Source organism: Cetorhinus maximus, chromosome 17, assembly GCF_964194155.1.
Source record: "Cetorhinus maximus chromosome 17, sCetMax3.hap1.1, whole genome shotgun sequence".
Lineage (NCBI taxonomy): Eukaryota > Metazoa > Chordata > Chondrichthyes > Lamniformes > Cetorhinidae > Cetorhinus > Cetorhinus maximus.
Genome location: NC_135895.1, coordinates 53,253,130 through 53,273,005, shown reverse-complemented (window position 1 = coordinate 53,273,005; position 19,876 = coordinate 53,253,130). Strand labels below are relative to the sequence as shown.

At 43.1% G+C, this 19,876-nt stretch overlaps 1 protein-coding gene across 3 annotated transcripts in view; it reads right to left on the bottom strand.

Moving 5' to 3' along the window:
- Positions 1–19,876, bottom strand: part of mysm1 (Myb-like, SWIRM and MPN domains 1) — a 105,344-nt gene that overhangs the window by 10,981 nt on the left and 74,487 nt on the right. For all 3 annotated transcript variants that reach the window (XM_078561216.1, XM_078561218.1, XM_078561217.1), the window contains exons 16-19: positions 19,557–19,745; positions 12,132–12,264; positions 10,088–10,193; positions 63–120 (exon numbers count right to left, since the gene is read on the bottom strand). In XM_078561216.1, coding sequence (XP_078417342.1) covers positions 63–120; positions 10,088–10,193; positions 12,132–12,264; positions 19,557–19,745 — 486 coding nt within the window. The remainder of the gene's footprint in view (positions 1–62; positions 121–10,087; positions 10,194–12,131; positions 12,265–19,556; positions 19,746–19,876) is intronic.

Genomic DNA, 19,876 nt, shown 5'->3' with positions numbered 1-19,876 from the left:
CTATATGAATACAATCTTGCACGTATAAGAGAGTAACACTATAGTGTTTCTCATAAACTTACCTTCTGTAAACATGTCAAATTGGAATCTCTGTGAAACATGCGGAGCATCGGGACACTACTGTTAACAGAAGAGAACAAAATAGTCAATAATTCTATTGGACGTGCTGCAGGATTTCTGCTGAGTGTATTAAGTAGGATGCTGATATTAATACACACAGGGTGTCAAGAAAACATAGTTTATTTCTCTTGATTTCAAAAGTTAAACACATATTACTGAATGATTATAGCTGGAACATTACCGCAACTTTATTGATCAGGTACTAATCAAGCAGCTGTGCATTTCCAGCAATTTTTTGCTTTTAAGTGAAAACTCATAGCACATTAACATACAAAAAATTCACCAGTGTGTGGATTTTATCTCCTTCACCAGTTTGCTTCCACTTCTCTATTGGCATCAATTCCTTGTTGGGTACAGTTCCAGGGTTGTCCACACCTAAAATTCTATAATCCATCTGTGAACCTTGGCTAAGAGTATTAGCAAAGTACCTGACTGCGGAGCTTGCAATCAGGAGCAGGAACCCTGGTTGACTTTGCTGTCCATGACTGAGGGATATGGAGGCTAATTGTACTAAACCCATCATTACCTCAGCTGAGACAAGCTAACTCAGCAGAAACAGGGATGAGAATTTTCAATTACTTCTTGGATAAAATCACTGAGCCAGCAGCTACATTATTTACTATGCAGGAATACATAAACAGTACAGATTTCCATTTGAATAAAAGCCATTTGAACAAAGGGTTTCAAGTTCCAAGAAAAGGCAACAGTTCAATGAAAACAGACATGCAAATACAGTACTTCGCTTGTTCCTTATGCCTTGATGCTTCAGCAGTTCCAGAATTACAATAGAATATACATTATCATTCATTATTTATCACATATGTCAAGAGATATAAAAGGCTGTTGGAAGAGCAGACTTAGCTACATTTTTGCTGGTATAGTATTTGTGGGGGAAAAAAATCCACGTTAGACCAACCTACAAAGTGAAAGCTAAAAGGCCACAGAATTGTTTCAAATCTAGGATTACTGAAAATATAAGGAATAAACCTAAAGTTCCAAGGTTGGTCACTAATTTTCCTGGAAACTCAAGACTGATTATTTGCCAGTGAGAGAAACTGCTCTTTGGATAAGATCAGATGGCTAGCAAATTAAATGAAAAGCTGCAGAAAGATTGGAAAACTAGGGATAAAATGATCTGTCATTCATGTAACAAGTTGCATTTATACAGTACCTTTAACATAATAAAATGACCCAAAACAAACATTATCAAACAAAATTTGAAACCAAGTCACCCAAGGAGATATTAGGGCAGATGGACAGGAGCTTGGTCAAAGAAGAAGGTTTAAAGGAGCATCTTAGAGGCGGAAAGAGAGATAAAAGGAGAGATTTAGGAAGGCAATTCCACATGTTAAAGCAGAGCCATCAATGGTTGAACAATTAAAATTGGTAATATTCAATTACAAATTATAAAATACTTTCCCTGTGGGCTTCATACCCTATTTATTTTGTAAACAGATCTCTTTTGTTTAAGAAATATCCTGTTCTGTTGCTATGAAGATTGCATAAACAGCAAAAATATTAAGTGATGCTCTAGTTAAAGAATAAATCAAAGTACAGAAGTGGCCTTAGGCTGATTAAATTAAATAACAGGAGCTGAATAGAGCAAGAACATTGGCTGCCACAGGGAGCCATCCCAATTCCTAGACCATGCCCAGTTTTCATGGTTGAGCTGAGCTGGCAGCAAGAAAGGTGGTCCCCTTAGGCAGCTTGCCAATTATAAGGTTTTTAAGGATTTCTGGCAGTTTAAAGGGGAGATGCGTTTATCTGTAGCCAAAAGAGCCCAAAAATAAACTGTGGAGTTACAGAAAAATGGCTGGGAGCAAGAATCCTGGCATGGTCTTGAGGTTTTCAAGCATTCCCAAATAAAATATAATGCAAGCTGAAGTCCATTGTTCTTCCAACAGGAAAAGTTGTGACACAAAAGAGACAATGATGACATAGAGTGTCCTCTCCCTCATCATACAGAAGGTTTTCTTCTAATTGTTACCCTGTGCATTGCTCCTGCAGCAGAGCAAGGGTATATAGTATACAGCACAATACAATTTTACTGGACACCCCTTTGTAGCTGTACTGCAGGAAACCACGGGTCTTGGCCCAGTATCTGAATTGTCATGCCCAGTAAAGGCACGTCATATTCATAACATTAAATATGGACTGTATACAGTATAGAATTTTCTTGAACTTCCTTTTTAAAAAAATGAACATTAAAAGGCTGCTAAGGTGGCTGCTGAGGGTCAGGTGACTTTTGCAATTCTGCATAGACTCAGAAGTATCTCAAGTCTCCAAAAAGTTCCCAACTGAATGACCATAGGTGGGATGCCCCCCTTGAATGGACATACCAAGGCAAAATCCATTTGTGGAATTCACACCTATCGCTTGTGGACTTACTTGAAATTCCAAATCAATGGACTCCCAGACCCACTGTCTCTGAGCTCAATGACAAAGAGAGCTGCAGAAACCAGTTAAATCATAAGTAGGTATGAATGTCCATCATCCATCCCCCATTGCGTAGCAATGGCTTTGAACTACAAATCATTCTGGGTGGACAATAGAAGTATTGATCATGCGGTCACCCGATTGGTTATCTGAAGACAGTTTCAATCTTTCTTAGTCCAAGCACCAGGAAGAAACCAATCAGTCTGCAAATAACACAGCAGCAGCAGCAAAGGCAGCAACACCTATGACTTAAGACTGGAGACTGCAACTTTGTAAGGTCTCCAAGCATGTTGCTTTTTAAGTCCACCAGTACAGAAAACCAGCCACCTAGGGTAATAAGGCTACTTGCAACTAATTTCATGACTTTCTGAAAAATTCACCTCTTCAAGGGAACCCTGCAACGACTTTGATTTACAACTTCAGTTACTGAATTCACCTAGCTACACCTAGAGTGTAGAAAAGGGCTTCTTCTTCACCAGGCCTGCACCAAGACAAACCAATCACATGACTTACGACCTATTCCTTTGTTTATGACTTGTAAAAGTGCACTATCCTCTTTGGCTGTATTTTCCTCAAGTGTGTGTGTGAGAGTGGCGAGTGAATGACAGAGTTGGATTTTTGGGGTGAACGTTTGAATAAATAACCCGCTTTATTTAAACTCACAAAAAGTGTGCCATTGGTATTCAAACTGACTGTGCACTCAGGGGTTAAGAAATACACACATCTTCCTTTTCAAAAACACACTGATTATGGATATTAAGGGAAGGGAACAGGGATTGCAGTTCTCTCTCATCCCTGTCCATTACAGAATTGTTGTCTGAGGACTCCAATTCCAACTCCAGTGTTTGATGGGTACTCTAGTTAAGCCAACTAACTTACTCTCGTCGCGTTCTACAGCTGCGCCTGGGTTCCTCAGAAGTGATAAGGCAAATGTGCAGGGGGCATCCCTCATATTCATGTATAACAACTTTCTATGCAGTGGCAAACAGTAGAGTGATGGACAACTGATGTAATACAAAAACATCATGGCAGCTGTCAGAAAGTGTGCACAGGCCTGCATGATTTATTCCTGGATATCATATGCGATTAGGAGATAAATGGAGTGGAATCCATTTGATTCCTGTAGTCTGTTGTTTTGTGAGAAGGAGCCTGCAGGACAGTGTAGGTGCAGTCAATAACTGGATTTGGGGAAACCTCAAATCTATGTAAACTTCAGAATCCTGTGCGACTACTTCTGAATGTCAATGGAGAAAATGAAGAATGGGAGCTTTCCTGGTGTCTTGCCCAATATTTATCTCTCGACCAACATCATGAAAACAGATTATCTGCTTGTTTAACTTGCTGCTGATTGTCAGATGTGGTGTGTGCAAATTGGATGCCAAACTTCCTTACAACAGTGACAGTTTAATTTGCTGTGAAGCACTTGGGATAATGAAAGGTACTATATATCGATGCGAGTTCTTTCTTACAGCACTGCAGATCTGTTTGGTTCAGGTATCAAATTAATATATTATTACTTCAGAGCTAGCAACAAAGAGACTATTCTTAACCACCTTCTTCTGAGGATAGTCTTTATCCATTAGCCAACTGAAAAATGCATGACTTCACTGGCAGACAGCAAGTACCATGACTCCTCCCAAGTGACATGGAAAACTACAAAACTCACTATAAAATGGGAGTAAATCTGCAACATTCTTGCGACAGTTGTTTAAGACACCATAATATACTACAATCCCAGCAAGCTGTGTTCATGTGGGTTGGAGAATCAATGCTTCAGTTTTCTCTTTATTGCTTTAATTGTTGATTTCAGCAGGTGGAGGGTTAGAGTTTCAGCAGCAGCTGCTTGCCTCTTTGCAATTCAATCCAGGTAGGCATCAATACCTGCATTTGTTTACCAATCTAGCAGCTACAATCGCAAGCCTCAGAACCTTCTTGTCAGCTAGCTGAATGAAGGGTGTATGCTTTCAACCTGGTGGAAAGAGAAATGTTAGACAGTTTGCAATATCTAAGCCATTTAGACTTGCAAATGTCAAAGTTCAATGCTGTGCCTCAAGCTAGTTGCTTAATCAAGACCTTATGTAATAAAGAAGCACGGCAAATAGACAAGGCCTTCATGAAGGTGACCTCCCCCTAAGGCGACCTCCCCCTAGGATAGTGAAAGAGAAGCTGGTGTAGGCCAAGCTCTTCCCTGTAATTCTTTCATGTAACAATTTTACCTCACAGTTAGGTCCTGGACTTTGCACAGTGCAGAAACTAACCTTTTGTTGCATGCCTTGAAGCAAGAAATGTGTCACTGAATGAAGATTCAAAAGATCACAGTGACCCTGAAGTCCTGAAATGTGTCATAGTTATTGGTACCCTCCAGGGCCTCACCAGATAGCACATGTGAAGCATCAACACTGGCACAGACCAGTTGGGCCAAATGGCCTTTTTCCCTATTGTAAATTCTGTTACAACAATTCAGAGATCCATTGTGAAAGAAGTGCTGCGAACCTGCCTGGAGAGACAGCCTGAAACTGCCTTTACAATGCCACCAACATACCAAAGAGGATGGATATTAGGAGCACTTTCACTTCTCTTTTGAGACAGATGTGCTCAGCGAATCTTCAATTTAACCTCCAAGGATCTTTGGAGCAGGAGTGCACACTTGGATTTCATAGCTGCTAGTTTCTTCATGAGAGTTATAAGGCACACGATTGAAAGTCTTACAAAAGCAGATAAAAATGTGGGATACCCCCAACTCTTGCTTATTCAATGATCTTCTATAAAGCTACTAATCACACCGTAAGTTTCCTATTTGGAACTTGACATGAATTATTGCCTACATTTGCAGTCCTACTAGCCTGGTAAACAGTGTACAGTCTATATCTATCTAGTGAGCTGGTTCATTAATACATATCTGTGCAGGACATTTTACTAGCTTTCCCAACCTCCATTGAAATGGGTCCCTACTACGGCCCACTAGGTTGGATGCCAACTCGGTATTGTGCTCCTTCCAGAGAAATTTTTTAAACCATGACTGGTAGCAAACTCTAGCTACAGGAAAAGTGATTTAATATTGTTTTGAGTAATTAGGTGTCCTTGCCAATGAACATAGTCTACTTATCTAATTTTAAGGCCTCTTTAGTTACATAATATTCAACGTAATAATTTATCACCACAACAGCTCTTGATTTCGCCAATGATGCATCAACTACTGATACAGAGGCCTGCTGCTCTTCCTAAACAGTTTTCTCTTCACAGTTACTTTAGCAGGATCCTACTTATCAGATGAGTGGTTAGTGAAATTGCAACATCACTGCACTACATCGAAGTGGATGAGAATCAGTATTCAGTTTGAAATGCAGAACACAGGTCACATATTTTATGAATTGTGTGATTAGAATTAAGTAACATTCTATTTTGTTGAAAATAAACCAAGTAAAATATCTGAAAAATATTTTTTTGTCAAATTTGTGGAACATTTAAGTGACAACGTTGGTTAGTTACATTATTCCGCTGATCATGTGAATTTTACAAAAGTTATTAAATGTTAAATAAAAACGGAAAATGCTGGAAAAACTTAGCATCTGTGGAGAGAGAAACAGAGTTAATGTTTCAACTTTGTATGACTTCTTCAGAGCTTGTGTGTTATGTTATGTAGTTTGTCTTAACTTCTGATGCTTAACTTCACATGGCTATTATGAGACTCATGCTGCTGTTGCTTTGTACCCAGAAGCATTTGTGGAGTAGAAAGGTGTGGTTGCTCTGCTTGCTTCCAACATAGTGAAGGAGGGTTGTCACATTCCTTCTGCACGTACTCAAACATATGTGCTGCTTACAAGGCTCTAACTCTGGGTTAGCTTCCACTGATTTATGAAGAAAAACTAAAATATTAAAAGGCTGTAATCTCATAATTTTTGGGACAAAAAATTAAATTTCTGGCTTCACATCAGCAGTTACAATATTGGAGGTTGTACCATTTATGTTGGCAGATCCACGCTTACGGTTTTACTGTGCACACCAAAAAATCATGAACACATTGAAGATCTCAATATGACACCAGAATGACAGATGCAGTCTATGGATGTTACGTAATAAAAGGTGGTAGCTTTGCTTTAAAATGCTTTCATCTGACATTTTTACCATGATAAGATAGCTTAAAAAAATGTCACTGTGCTATGGATTGGCTGACTTCTTTTAAACAAAAGGTAAGCTGCATTTATTGTTTGTACTTCTGAGCATTTTGATTAATTCTTAGGCATGTCTAGATTCAGGCTTTGAGACTTATCAAAAATCAAAATTTTATCATCCCAACAAAACTTCTTCTGCCCATCTAAATTGTGCTGTTGTACCACAACATGGTTAGTCAATCCAAGAAGACATTAGAAATCTTGTAGACTGGGCTGTTAAGTGGAAAATGGTCTTTAACATAGATAAATATGAAATGATGCACTTTGGTAGGAAAAATAAGAAACTGAAGAGCTAGGAGAGAAAAGGGATCTAGGGATACAGGTGAACAGATCACCTGTGTTCCAGGTCAGCAGAATAGTTAAAAATGCTAAGAAAAACACAGTGATTTATTTCAAAAGTAGTGAAGCTGTGTTAAATCTGAGTCAGATGGTAGAGTGCAATGCACAGTTGTGGTCTGCATTCTATAAAAAGGTCAGAGAAGAAATGGAGAAAGTGAAATTTTTAAAAATAAAAATGGTACCAGAACTGAGCGCTAAAATTATTGGGAAAGACTGAGCAGGTTGAGGCTTCGACAAGATGGATATGAGAATTGTCATCTGCAAATACTAAATCTTTAAATACAATGTGTGTGGGTGGCTTGGCTGATTATTTCAAATGATTGCAGACACTGTGATCCTAACTACACATCTTGTACATTTGGCGTAATCATTTATTTAAAAGTGCTCCTGCGGTTAAAATGAACTACTTTGCTGACCACATTGGTGCTATAAAAATAGGATACTCAATAGGGAAATGTGGAACACAGGTTTTGTTACAAAGAAGAAATAATTCATGATTTGAAGAAGCTGTGAATGTTATTAAGATTTTCCTCTAAATTCTGAACTCCACAATTCCCAACTGCACAATTTATTTGATCCTCATTAAGATCAGTGCTGTTGCAACAGAGCACTTCACTCTCCAGCTAATTTTCAGCAATCAGAATCAAGGAGGGTCAAAAATACTCAAGACAAGACATCTTTAAAAGGGCTAAATGTAAAGAAATAAAGAAATTGAGACAAAGGAAACAACAGCTTACATTTAGATAGCAACCTAATGTAATACTTCCCAAGGTGCTTCACATGAGCATTATAAGGCAAAATTGGATCTCCAGCCACATATGATGTGAGGGAAGCTGGCCAAAAGCTTGGTCAAAGAAGTTGGTTTTAAGAAGTGTATTATAGGAGGAAAGAGAGATCAAGAGGAGAAGTTTAAGGAGTGAATTCCAGAGCTTAGGGCCCAGGCATCTGAAAGCACAGCCAACAAGGGTGCAGCAAATCTGGGGTGCAAAAGAGACCAGAATTAAAAGAGTGCAGATATTTTGGGGGGGTTGGAGGAGATTACAGAGTTAGGGAGGGGTGAGGCCATGGAGGGTTTTAAGAACAAGAATAAGAATTTTAAAATTGAATCATTGCTTGAACGATAGCTAATGCAAGTCAGGGACCACAGGAGTGATGGATGAACAGGACTTGAGGTGAGTGAGGACACGGGCAGCAGAGTTTTGGATGACCTCAAATTTTTGAAGGGTAGACTGTGGGAGGCTGCTCAGGAGTGTGTTGGAAAGTCAAGTCTAGAGGTAACAAATGCACGAATGAGGGTTTTAGCAGCAGATGAGTGTTGTAAGAGTGGAAATAGGTAGTCTTAGTGATGGCATAAGAGATGTGGTCAGGAGCTCATCTCGGGGTTAAATATGAACTAAAGTTGTGAACACTCTGGTTGCTAAGTGTCGTCAACACAAGTGTAAAATAACATTGTGCTTTCGGATGATGTCACCAAGAGGCAGCATATAGATGACAAACAGGAGGGGGCCAAGGATAGATCCTTGGGGGACACCAGAGGTAACAGTCTGGAAAAGGGAAGAGAAGCCATTGCAAGCAATGCTCTGGCTATAATTAGACAGATTAGATTGGAATCAGGCAATTGCAGTCCTAAGAAATGAACTAAAGCAGAGAAGCAGTGGAGGAGGATGGTGTAGTCAACCATGTCAAAGGCGAGTTGGAATAGCTTACCTTTGTCACAGTCACAAAGGATGTCATTTTAGTTTTGTGACGGAGGCAGAAACCAGATTGGAGGGATGCAAACATGGAATTCTGGGAAAGATGGGCATAGATTTCGGAGGTACCAACACATTCAAGGACTTTGGAGAGGAAAGGGAATTTAATTGGAATATGTTGATCAATGACACTTTAGCAAAGAACACCTTTGAAGGAATAATATTGGACATTCCTAAATATATTCTGAAAAGTAATAAATCCAGATTAAATGGATTATCAAATTAAAAATGAAATAAAGAAGAAAACAACTACAAGTCCTACAGGAGAAAGGAGTCAATGAGATGACAATAAGAAAATGCTGAAAGGCGTCAAAATGGAAATCAAAAGAGCAAAGAGAGATCTTGGAATAAAGCATGTATTGGAAGCTAACAGCATAGTAAAAAAAAAAATTCAGTACATCAGCAGTAACAGGGCGAGGTGCAAGAGGTTGCAACTCTAAAAAATGCAAGTGGGCTTGAAACTGAGAACAACACAAGGTTGTAAACGTTTTGAATGATTACTTCCTCCAAGTTTTCACAAAGGAAGTCATGAGCAACATCCTCTACCCAAATGGAGTTAACACAAGTGATACCAAGGAATTACTATTAATGAACTAGAAGGATTAGAGGGGAGTTGAGGAGAATGTTTATTCACTCAGGGTGGTAGGGGTCTGGAATTAACTGCCCGAAAGGGTGATAGGAGAAACCTTCATTGTATGTAAAAAATACTGGGATAAGCATTTGAAGTGACATAGCCTATACGATTATGGGCCCAGAGCTGGAAAGTGGGATTCAGCTGGATAGTCTTTTTGCCGGAATAGACACAATGGACCTAATATCTTCTTTCTATGTTTTCTACAAGCGCAATCCTAGGTCACCAAGTGCTCATCAGCTAGGGATATGCATAAAAAATCTTCTAGACAAAATCCGAATATGAGAAGATAAGCCAAATAAATGTTAAAAGGTACTGAACTGATAATGGTTAAACCAGTGGACGGGACAACTCACAATGTAATATCTGGATTGTAGTAATAGGCATTGATGGTTTCAGAGTGAAGGAGATAGCTTCGGTTAAGCATATTGCTGAATTTGGGAGCTGCGCAGAGAAAAGTAATATATAACAGAATGGAATACCCCAGTTTTAAATCATTCTGCTGCACAAAGGGTGGGGTCATTGTCAATTAAGATAGCCAGCCACTAGAAGCAGGACAATAAATAGAGTTAGCACAGCTCTACAAGTGGATGATGAAATTCCTTCCCTAAATCAACAATCTGTATTTTAATACTTGCCTAAGGGATAGTTTGTACTTATCGATTATCCAACGTGCTTTGTCTATCATTTGCACCCAAAGAGGCTCTTCATTCAATTGCTTCAACTCACACTTATATGGAAGTCCTATGTTAAAAGAAAACACCGATTTAATAATGGCTCTACATTCAACATTATTTGCAAACTTTATTGGAAATCTTCCATTAGAGAATTTTCCTTAAATTAAATTGAGAATGTTTGCTCTGATAACTACATTTACTGAAATATAGATCTTTAACAAGACCCAGGGAAACTATTATTAAATCAAAGATGGGAACTTTCCAAAATTATTGTACAGAAAATAACAGCAATTTTTAAAAAAAATGACAAATCACCAGGACCAGAGGTTTCCAACCTGACATTTTAAATGAAATGGGTAGAACTTTGCAGATGCTCTAACTATATAATCTTCTAAAGTTCTCTCAATTCAGGAACCATTTCTTTACGTTGGAAAACTGCACATGTCACTCCACTATTTAAGAAAGCTGAAAGAAGGAAACCAAGGAATTATAGACCAGTTATCCTAACATCTGTTTTCAGGAAATTACTAGGGTCCACGATTAAAGAGAAAGTGATTGAGAGCTTTGAAAAATTTCAGCTGATCAGGGAGAGCCAGCATGGAGTTGCAAAGAGTAGATCGTGCCTGACAAACCTGATAGAATGTTTTGAAGGGTAATTATATTTGTGGACAGCAAATGCCTATGGATGTTAATCATATGGATTTCCAGAAAGCATTTGATAAAGTTCCTCATAAGATACTGTTAGCTAAAGTTGAACTCCATGGAATTGAAGACAAATTATTGACATAGTTAGAAAATTGGCTGAGCAGCAGCCGACATGGAGTAGGAATAATGTAATTTAATTGGTAGAATGTGACAAGTGGTGTACTGCAAAGATCTGTAATTATAATTTATAATATGTTTATACCTTATATATTAATTTAAATAATCGCACAGGAAGCCATATATCAAAGCTTACCAATGATGCAAAGGTAGGTATCATTGTAAGCAGTGTAGATGGAATCATAAAATTACAAAGAGATCGTAATAGATTAAACTAATGAGCAAAACTGTGGCAAACAAATTTCAATGTAAGTAAAATTGAGATCATCCATGTTGGACCTACAAGAGATAGAACAGAGTACTTTCTAAAAGGTGAAAAGTCAGAAACAGCATAAGTCCAGAGAGACTTAGGTTCCATGCACACAGATCATTAAAATGCCATGGACAGGTACAGAAAATAACAAAAAAGGCTAAGAATGTTCACCTTGAGGACTAGAATACAAGGGTGTAGAAGTCATGCTTCAGCTATACAAAGCTCGGGTTGGACCACACCCGGAGCACTGTGAGGAATACTGGGCACCACTGCTGAGGAAGGATATATTGGCGTTGAAGGGACTGTGGAGTAGGTTTACCAGAATTATACCTGGACTCCAAGGGTTAAATTTTGAGATTAGACAAACTGGGATTGTATTCCCTGGGATTTAGAAGGTTGTGAGGTTATTTGATCAATGTCTTCAAGATATTAAGAGGAATAAATACGGGAGATAGAGAGAAAGTATTTTCATTGGTTGAGAAGTTTAGCACGGGGGCATAGTCTGAGAATTAGAGTCAGATCTTTCAGGAGTGAAGTTAGAAAACATTTCTATGTGCAAAGGGTGGTTGAAAATTGGAACTCCCTTCTGCAAATGGAAATTGATGCGAGATCAATTGTTAATTTTAAATCTGAGATTGACAGATTTAGTTAACTACAGGCATTAAAGGATATGTGGCACAAGAAGATCAGGCTAGCCATAATTTCATTGAATTGTGGAACATGTTCAAGGGACTAAATGGCCTATTCCTGTTCTTATGTTCCTAAAGGCAGGTCAATATCCATGTTCATGGAAAAATGGAAAATCCAGTGTATATAACGAAGTCCAGATTTGAAACATGTCGGCGGAAGAAGAGGATGAAGAGAAGGGCAAATATTGTCTTGCCTGCCTGAAAGACATTAAGTAGAAAATTTTCAATTACCCATACTTACGGAAGTGGCCATCTGTGCTGAGCTCTTCACTAACTATAAGACATGTGACCTGGGAATAAGGCAAGGAATTACTTCTATTGTATGGACTGATGATCATCCCAACAAACTGAGCTCCTCCACGTGAAAAATAATTCTGAAATGCATTAGAACCAGTAATTAGACTTGTGCATTGTAAGAAAATGGGAGTAATTTTGTATTTTACATATTCTACAACATACAATATGGATATTAAAAAAAAGCCCGATGTGTAACAATGGGAAGAATCATCCGTGCCCGCTGGCGTGTTTGGTGGCGTGAGCGGACAATATGGCGAGAAGGCCATATTCACGACGTCGGAAATCTCATTGTAATACATCAGCATATCATTATAAGCCCAGCCCGCTGGAATTGTCCCCCCTTCTCCCCGCCACTAGATCGTCCACCCATGTTAGCATGTGCTTCACAGCAGCTTACAAAAGGTTTGCACTTAGCGGGCTGCACTTTGAGGGGAACTTGCGGGTGAGTACACAGTAATATTGTGAAGCGCTTGCCCGGGTCGCCTATTGGGCTTCAAGGTTGAGGTGCCTTTAGGTGGCGGGAGGGGAGGGCCCCAAGGGCTACCCTGCAAATGAGATGGCATTGTGAGGGGGTGCAAGGACTTCCCTGCGATTGAAGGTAGTACACAAGCATGTGTGGGGTGGGCGAAGGAAGTGGCCATGCATTAGGGAAACATTGTATAAAGTGACCATTCCTCTGTGGCTGAGCAGTTCAGGTGCAGCCACATTAATATGACTGAAGTTGGGCCTCCTTCTTCTCTGCCCACTCAAGCAATGCAGAGTGCCACCAAGTGCTCCAGAGTTTTTTACCCCATGGGTACAGACTGCAAACTAACGAGAGTTTTAGTGGACTGCAGAACAGTTGGACGACTGGGCATGTTGTACAATCTCCTTGCTAAGGTTGGCCTAGGTTTAGTCACTGGTGGAGGCGCTCACAGCCCCTTGCAATGGCATCATCCGTTTTGGACCAGTCTCCCTCATGGTTCAAGCTAACAGTGCAGCTTTGCACCACGGATTAGGAGAATGCCTGCACCTGAGCTAAGAGCAGTTCAATGGGCAAAGCTGCCGTCAATCGATTGGGTGGAGTGGGACAGAGGTGGGTGGGGTTTCAGGCAGCCATGCAGCACACTGATCTCCGGCCATCCAAGTGGCGGCCAGCAATCTCCGGAACGCGTTAAATGGCCTTCAGACTTTACCAAGAAAGGTTCTTGGTCCACCCATGCTAACCCATGTGTCTCTCTCGTCCTGCAGGAGTACAACATCAGGATCATGAGGCCTGGTATGCCTCATGGCTTATAGGCAGCGAAGATGAAGGAGAAGAAAGTGACTGAGGTGCCTGGCTGTGCAGAGGGAGGAGCAGCACCCTCTGGAAGAAGGGGCAGTTGGGGCTCCTGCACACGCCACCCAAGAGCCACATGGAGCCATCGCTGATCACAGCCTAGCTATATCCAAGGTCTATAGACGCCTCCTTTCATTCCTGCAGATGATCGATAACCAGTGTTGCCGAAGTCTGCATATGTCTAGGGAACTGGTCAGTCACATCTGCCAGCTGCTGCAGGATTTGGCGCCATGGGGACATGGAGGGTATCCACTGCCAGTGGCCGTGAAAATGACCATGGTACTCAATTTCTACACCAGTGGTTGCTTTCAGGGCTCCACAGACGACCTCTGTGGGATTTCACAAACCTCCACCCACAAATACATCCATGAGGTCATGGATGCCATCTTTGCGAGGGCACATTGTGCATTTCACACGGGACCAGGACAGCCAGGATGCAAGAATGATTGGCTTTGCCCAGATCACGGGTTTCCACGGAGGGTGCCATCAACTGCACTCATGTGTCACTCAGATCTCCATTGCAACACATGGTCAGCTATGTCAACCGCAAGGGATTCCATTCATTGAATGTGCAGCTGATGTGCGACCACCACAAACGCATCCTGCAGGTCTGCGCACGGTGTCCAGTGAGTGTCCACGACTCCAGTCGGTCACAGATCCTGACGTCTTCTGGGGTTTACAGCAGCTGCAGGGATGGCTTATTGGGGACAAGGGCTACCCGCAGAGGACATGGCTGATGACACCAATGCAGCGGCCTTGGGCTGCAGCAGAGCGAAGGTATAATGAAGCTCATGCTGCAACTCGCAACTTGGTGGAGCAGACCATTGGGATGCGGTTCCGGTGCCTGGACTGGTCGGGTGGAGCCCTGCAATATAGTCCATAGAGGGTGTCACACATCGTCATCACCAGCTGAGCACTTTACAGCCTGGTGCTGCAACGGGGAGAGGAGCTGGCTGGGGAAATGGAGGAGCTGGAGCTCTCCTGCAATGAGGAGAATGCCAACGGGGGGTGAGGGTAAGGAGTTCCTCAAAAGTGACAATGACGGGGAATGAGGCCCTCAAACTGGCCAGACGAGGCAGGCGTACTCAGGAGGCCCTCATAGCTGCTGGATTTGAGGAGGATGATGATGACATACAGTGAGGGGACACCACAGATCTTCACATTGCATCTACTAACGTATGACTCCAGTTTGGCTTATGGCAATGCATGTATTCTCTGTGATAATCCTCCTGCCGTGGAGATACAGTGGAGGCCCTAAAATTCACTTAATTTCAGGAGGATGTTGATGACATGCAGTGAGGACACTCCATAGATCTTCACATAGCCCCTGAGAACATCTGTCTCCTGTCTGGTCAAGGGCAGCTCGCTTGCGCTTTGTGCTCAGGGTTATATCATACAGACGCAGCCATGAAACATTAAAAGCATCTGATCCGTTGTCTGCCTTCAGCACCTAACCCCTTCGGGAACACAGCATCAGTGGTCACAGATAAAGAGATGGGGGCAGCCCCACCTTAAAGATGCTGAGAGCACACAGAGAGAATTACGGTACTCTGTGATGCCTGCCCACTACATTCTGGCAGCAATGACAAGCACCGTCGAGGTGCAGGCATCAGTAATGTATCCAGAGAGTGAGAGGCCGGACCATCACTTTGGTCTGAAGGCTGCACAAAGCATAGGCAAGAGGCCCTGGACTGAGGCACCTGCCTTTATCTTGTGCAGAAAGGTTTCACATCTGAGTGACATGAACACTACTCATCATAACAAGGAACCATAGGCAGGGATATATTCTTGAGAGTTTATTGAAAATAGTGAACAATTTGTACCAGTGATTAACACCCATGCCCAGGCTATGCAACTTCATCTTTTTAACCTTCCTAATGCTGCTGCTACGTCCTGGTGCTCCCCGGCCATCCACAGCGGAGGTGGAGGCAGCATGCTGACTGCTACGCCCTGTCTGTGATGACCTTAGCAGGCGTCCTCTAGAGAGCCGAGACCCGGAGGGCCCTGGCCTGCTTTCAGGGTCCTGCTGTGTGGCAGTGGTACGTACCCTCCTTGGCCTGTGTTTCTGCTGATCCTCATCGCTATGGGTGACCAACGGCCCCTGGCTGACTCCTTGAGGAAAAGGGGTAGCTGGAGTTAGATTGGGCTGCCCCGCACCCCACTCGCGTACGCACTGTTGCAGGCCACCTATGTGTCAGCGATGGAGCTCAGCCCGCGCAGCAGTGCAGAACCAATGTCCGGGACCAATGTCTCCATGGCGGCCACCATCCTACCAGTGTTGACCTCGGTGCACTGGCATGCCGGTGCTATCACCTCAGCTTGAAGGCAGAAGGACTCCTCCTTGTGCCTTGCAATCTGAGGAGTGCAGTGGACATCCCTTCCTGATGTTCCCCAACTTGCCTTTGCAGTTCCAGCAACTGTGACATGACAGAGTTAAGAGGCTCGTCGTCTGACTCGGACTCAGCAAATTTCTGGCCTCCAGCAGTCCTCCGAGTGCCGGACACCTGGGCAGTCCCTGCCGCCACCTCTTGTGGATCAGGCAGTGCAAAGTGCTCACCAGATTGTGACCCCGAGGCTACTGTAAAGCTAGATCCCACCAAGGTGTGTCTCTCTGTGCTGGTGGAGGGTGTGGGTGAGTGCTGTGATCGGGCTTCAAGGAGTGTGCCTTCAGATTCCTCTTCTGAGGTTTCTTCGGGGCTTGATTGGAGGCCCTGGGTCAGACTCCCTCGGCTGTTTGGCAGATGTGCCTGTGAAAGCAAGGGGAGATAATTAGTGCATGGCAGTGGCCTGTGAAAGAGGACACATCACTCACAGCACGAGTTGCCTGTTAGATCCTCACTTGGTAGAGTGCCGCCGACCTCAATGTCTGCACGGGAACGGTCCAGATCCTCACCGGTTGTTTTCAAGTCCATAAGGACCTTGATTTCAGACACTCCTCCACCGGTCTGCGACTTCTCTCTCTTGTTGTGTGCCAGTTTGTCCTGCATGAATAGAGATGGAGAGAGTGTAAGCAGGACGCCTGCCAGGCCAGATGATAAGTGTGCCTGGCACGTGTGGGTGGTGAGTGGTCCCGTGAATGGGATGAGGACAATGAAGGTGTGTGAAATAGTGAATGGTGATATCCCTTGAACCGGCAATGAGTGAGATCCCTATGAATGTGTGATGGATTTGTGAGTGTGTGAGTTGAGAGTGATGAGAAGAGTGACTTACCCTGGAGGAACAGAGATCATTCATCCTCTTGTGGCACTGGGTGGCTGCCCTCTTTTGAAGGCGTTGGCACTGACCACGGCTGCCACCGCCTCCCAAGTAAGGTTACTGCCCAACCTACAGCCAGAGTGGGAGTAGAGGCGTTCACAGCGAGCCTCCACTGCGTCCAAAAGGCGCTGAAGGGGCGTGTCATTGAACCTCGGGACTGCAGTCCTTATGCCTTTCAGGGCCACATCTTCTTTGCAGCAGTCATGGGCTGGAGGCACTGAGATGTGTGCGCACGGCTGGACTTTAAATATGGTGCCCAGCATGCTGAAGTGGTGCGGTGATGACATGGCGGGTGAATGAGAGCCTGCCCGCCATGGAAACGACATGATTCCTAAGAATGCATAGTTAACGCAGTGGGTTTGGAACGATACGGCGTGAAAAGCTGCCGCTGCGGCCAATGATTCCACCCAAGGATTATAGAAACCACCATTACAAAGGGCAGGATTTTACGTCCCGCGGGCGGGCGCACACCCGACCCCAATCGGGCATAAAATAGCACACGATGATGTCAGGTGAGCGTCCTGGCATCATCATGCACTCGCACGATATTTCGGTCAGCAGGCATGCGCGAGAGTCGGCAGTGCAGCCACCAAAAATTAGGAAGCCCGTTAATTAAAAGCTATTTTTTGCTGCCGGTCCAACCTTACAGCTGGTGGGCGGACGAATCGGCCAGGTGACCTTTGGATTTTTTAGGAAACCTCATCCACGGGTGGGATGAGGTTTCCACAATTAAATAAATATTATTTTTTGGGCAGAATTTTTGCTGTTTATGTTATTGTGAGTGAGTCCTATGTCAGGGCATTTTTTTCAGATTTAAAAAATCTTGATTTTAAAATTGTTCAGCTCCCTGAGACAGCTCCTTGCCTTCAGGGAGCTTTCAGCGCACACTACCCTGCGCATATGCAGACTTTTGCGCTCACACTCCTCCTGCTCCCGCCCTGGCAGCACTGAGCTTCTCAGTGTGCCTTTCACACTGGCTGGCGTTAATTGGCCAGCCAACTTCAAATCATGGTTGGGGGCCAATCGTGCGCAGCGGGCCGTTTCCTGACCGCTCCCGGGCCCGCCCGCCCGACGCCCCCAAAGTCCTGCCCAAAGTGTTTTTGTGCAGGACAATCAGTGGGAAATAGGGCACTATGCTATAAACTAGAAACCCAACCTTGTTGTACATCTAAATCTTAAGCCATCCCAAGATAGAAAATAACCTATCACAGAAGATTTATCAGATACAATACCAAACAGACATGAGGAGCTAGATGTCTGCTTGACCACTAATGGTGGGAATGCAGCTGAGTATGAGTTATCCCTATTGGAAGGATGTTTCTGTGAGCATGGCCAATTTTCTGGAATCAGGATCATTTCAATATTTTTGGCAAGCTTCGGGTCCTGCACCTGAGAGTATGGCTGGAAAAGATGCTTCAGAAGCCTGGTGCAGTTTAAAACATAAAAAAAAAATTGTGGCAGTGCCATTGGCTGTGCAACTGACTATCCACTGATCAACTGTATAAGCTCTCCATTCTAGTGAAATTTAAATGGCCCATCCAATGCCATAGCAATGCTAGACATTAAAGATGAACTTGACATAAAGAAGTCCGTAATTTGGTCCTCCTTTCCGTGTGCATCTTTTTCCCTGTTAGCTGAAACATAATTCCTGAGTGAACTGTGTGCCCTTATGTATTCCATTTACTGTATTAAACTGATGTGGGACATTCCAAGTACTCCTGCACTAACTTTTAAACAATGCCTAAAGCAAGTTTCAAATTGTGATCTCTTCTGTGGAGCCTGCTTTGATTTTTTATTCACTAAAGATCCCTACAGCCCAGTGTTGCTAAGGTGCAAATACATCAATGTAATATCGCCATTTACAAAAAATAATACAACTCTGGCAGGAAATACCAGAATGGCACAGGTGATTATATCAACTTCCCAAGCTTCACTTCATTAAAAAATCCAGCATGGCCTATATACTCAGGGCAGAATTTTCTGCCTGTTAGGTGGCCCTCCCTTCCTCCTCAGAAGAGGTGCCTCCAGTGGAGAGCACAACTCCCATTTCCAGGCTAAAGGAAGGCTTCCTGAAACCTGCAGGACACAAAAAGGATCTCCACTGTAGAGTGCTGACCTGAAGGTTCTGAGTCCTGTCCAAGTAGCTGGTATAAGTTTTGAAGTACTTCTGCTCACACAGGCAAGGATGAGTAACTTTCCAAATTAAATATCTGACTGAGCACGTTCGTGATGCCACTGACCCCTCTTATCCGGCCCGTGGATGAGCTTTATACAAATGTGTCGTACCCGCCTGCCCATTGCACCCGTGCAACGGCCTGAAGATCGTACGGGTCCCGAAAAAACGCCGTCAATTGGTGCCTCAAGGGCGTTAAGTGGCCCGTTAATTAATGGAGGGCGCGCACCGGAAAGCATCGCACGCCCGCCCTCCGAAATATCGCGATAGCGTGCGGTGATGTCGGGGCACTCGGCCGACGTCACCGTGCTTCATTTTACACGTCGGCGTGCAGGGGCTGCCCCCGCATGCCAACGGGAAAACTTTGCCCTCAGATATTTTTGCAATTTAATGAATTCAGCACACCCTAATTATTGCCTCTTCTCCTTTTATTACAGAGTTACTAAGCCTAGGAAACATAGGTGGCATTATGATGCCCACTAAGAATAAATGAGAACTTATTGCATTATTGTCTTCATAGCCAGTGTCTGAACATACATGAAAAATGTACTTAAATTGTTTATCTTTAAATCTTTGAGGCAGTAGTGGTACTTTTTAAATTCTGGACCTTCGCTGAGTTGTACCTGGTATTTAGCCTGGGTGTCAATGTCCCTTAAGGATGGATTAGGATCAAATGCAGGATGTGAATGGTACCATCCAACAATGCTGTATCCTCTGCCAGCTAGGGCTTCTGATGCCTGCGTTTGTGACACTGGGTCCATCTCACACTGTAATCCTGTGCTTAAGCTATTACATGGCTCTGCGACACAGATCTGTAAACAGGAAATAATCTTTTAGTTAGACATTTTTCACTAGGCTGTCAAGAAAACTTTGTCATCAGTACAGTTTTCCTATTGTTAACAATCTCTGTCAATTCAACATTCCTATTTCAGCCATCAGTTAA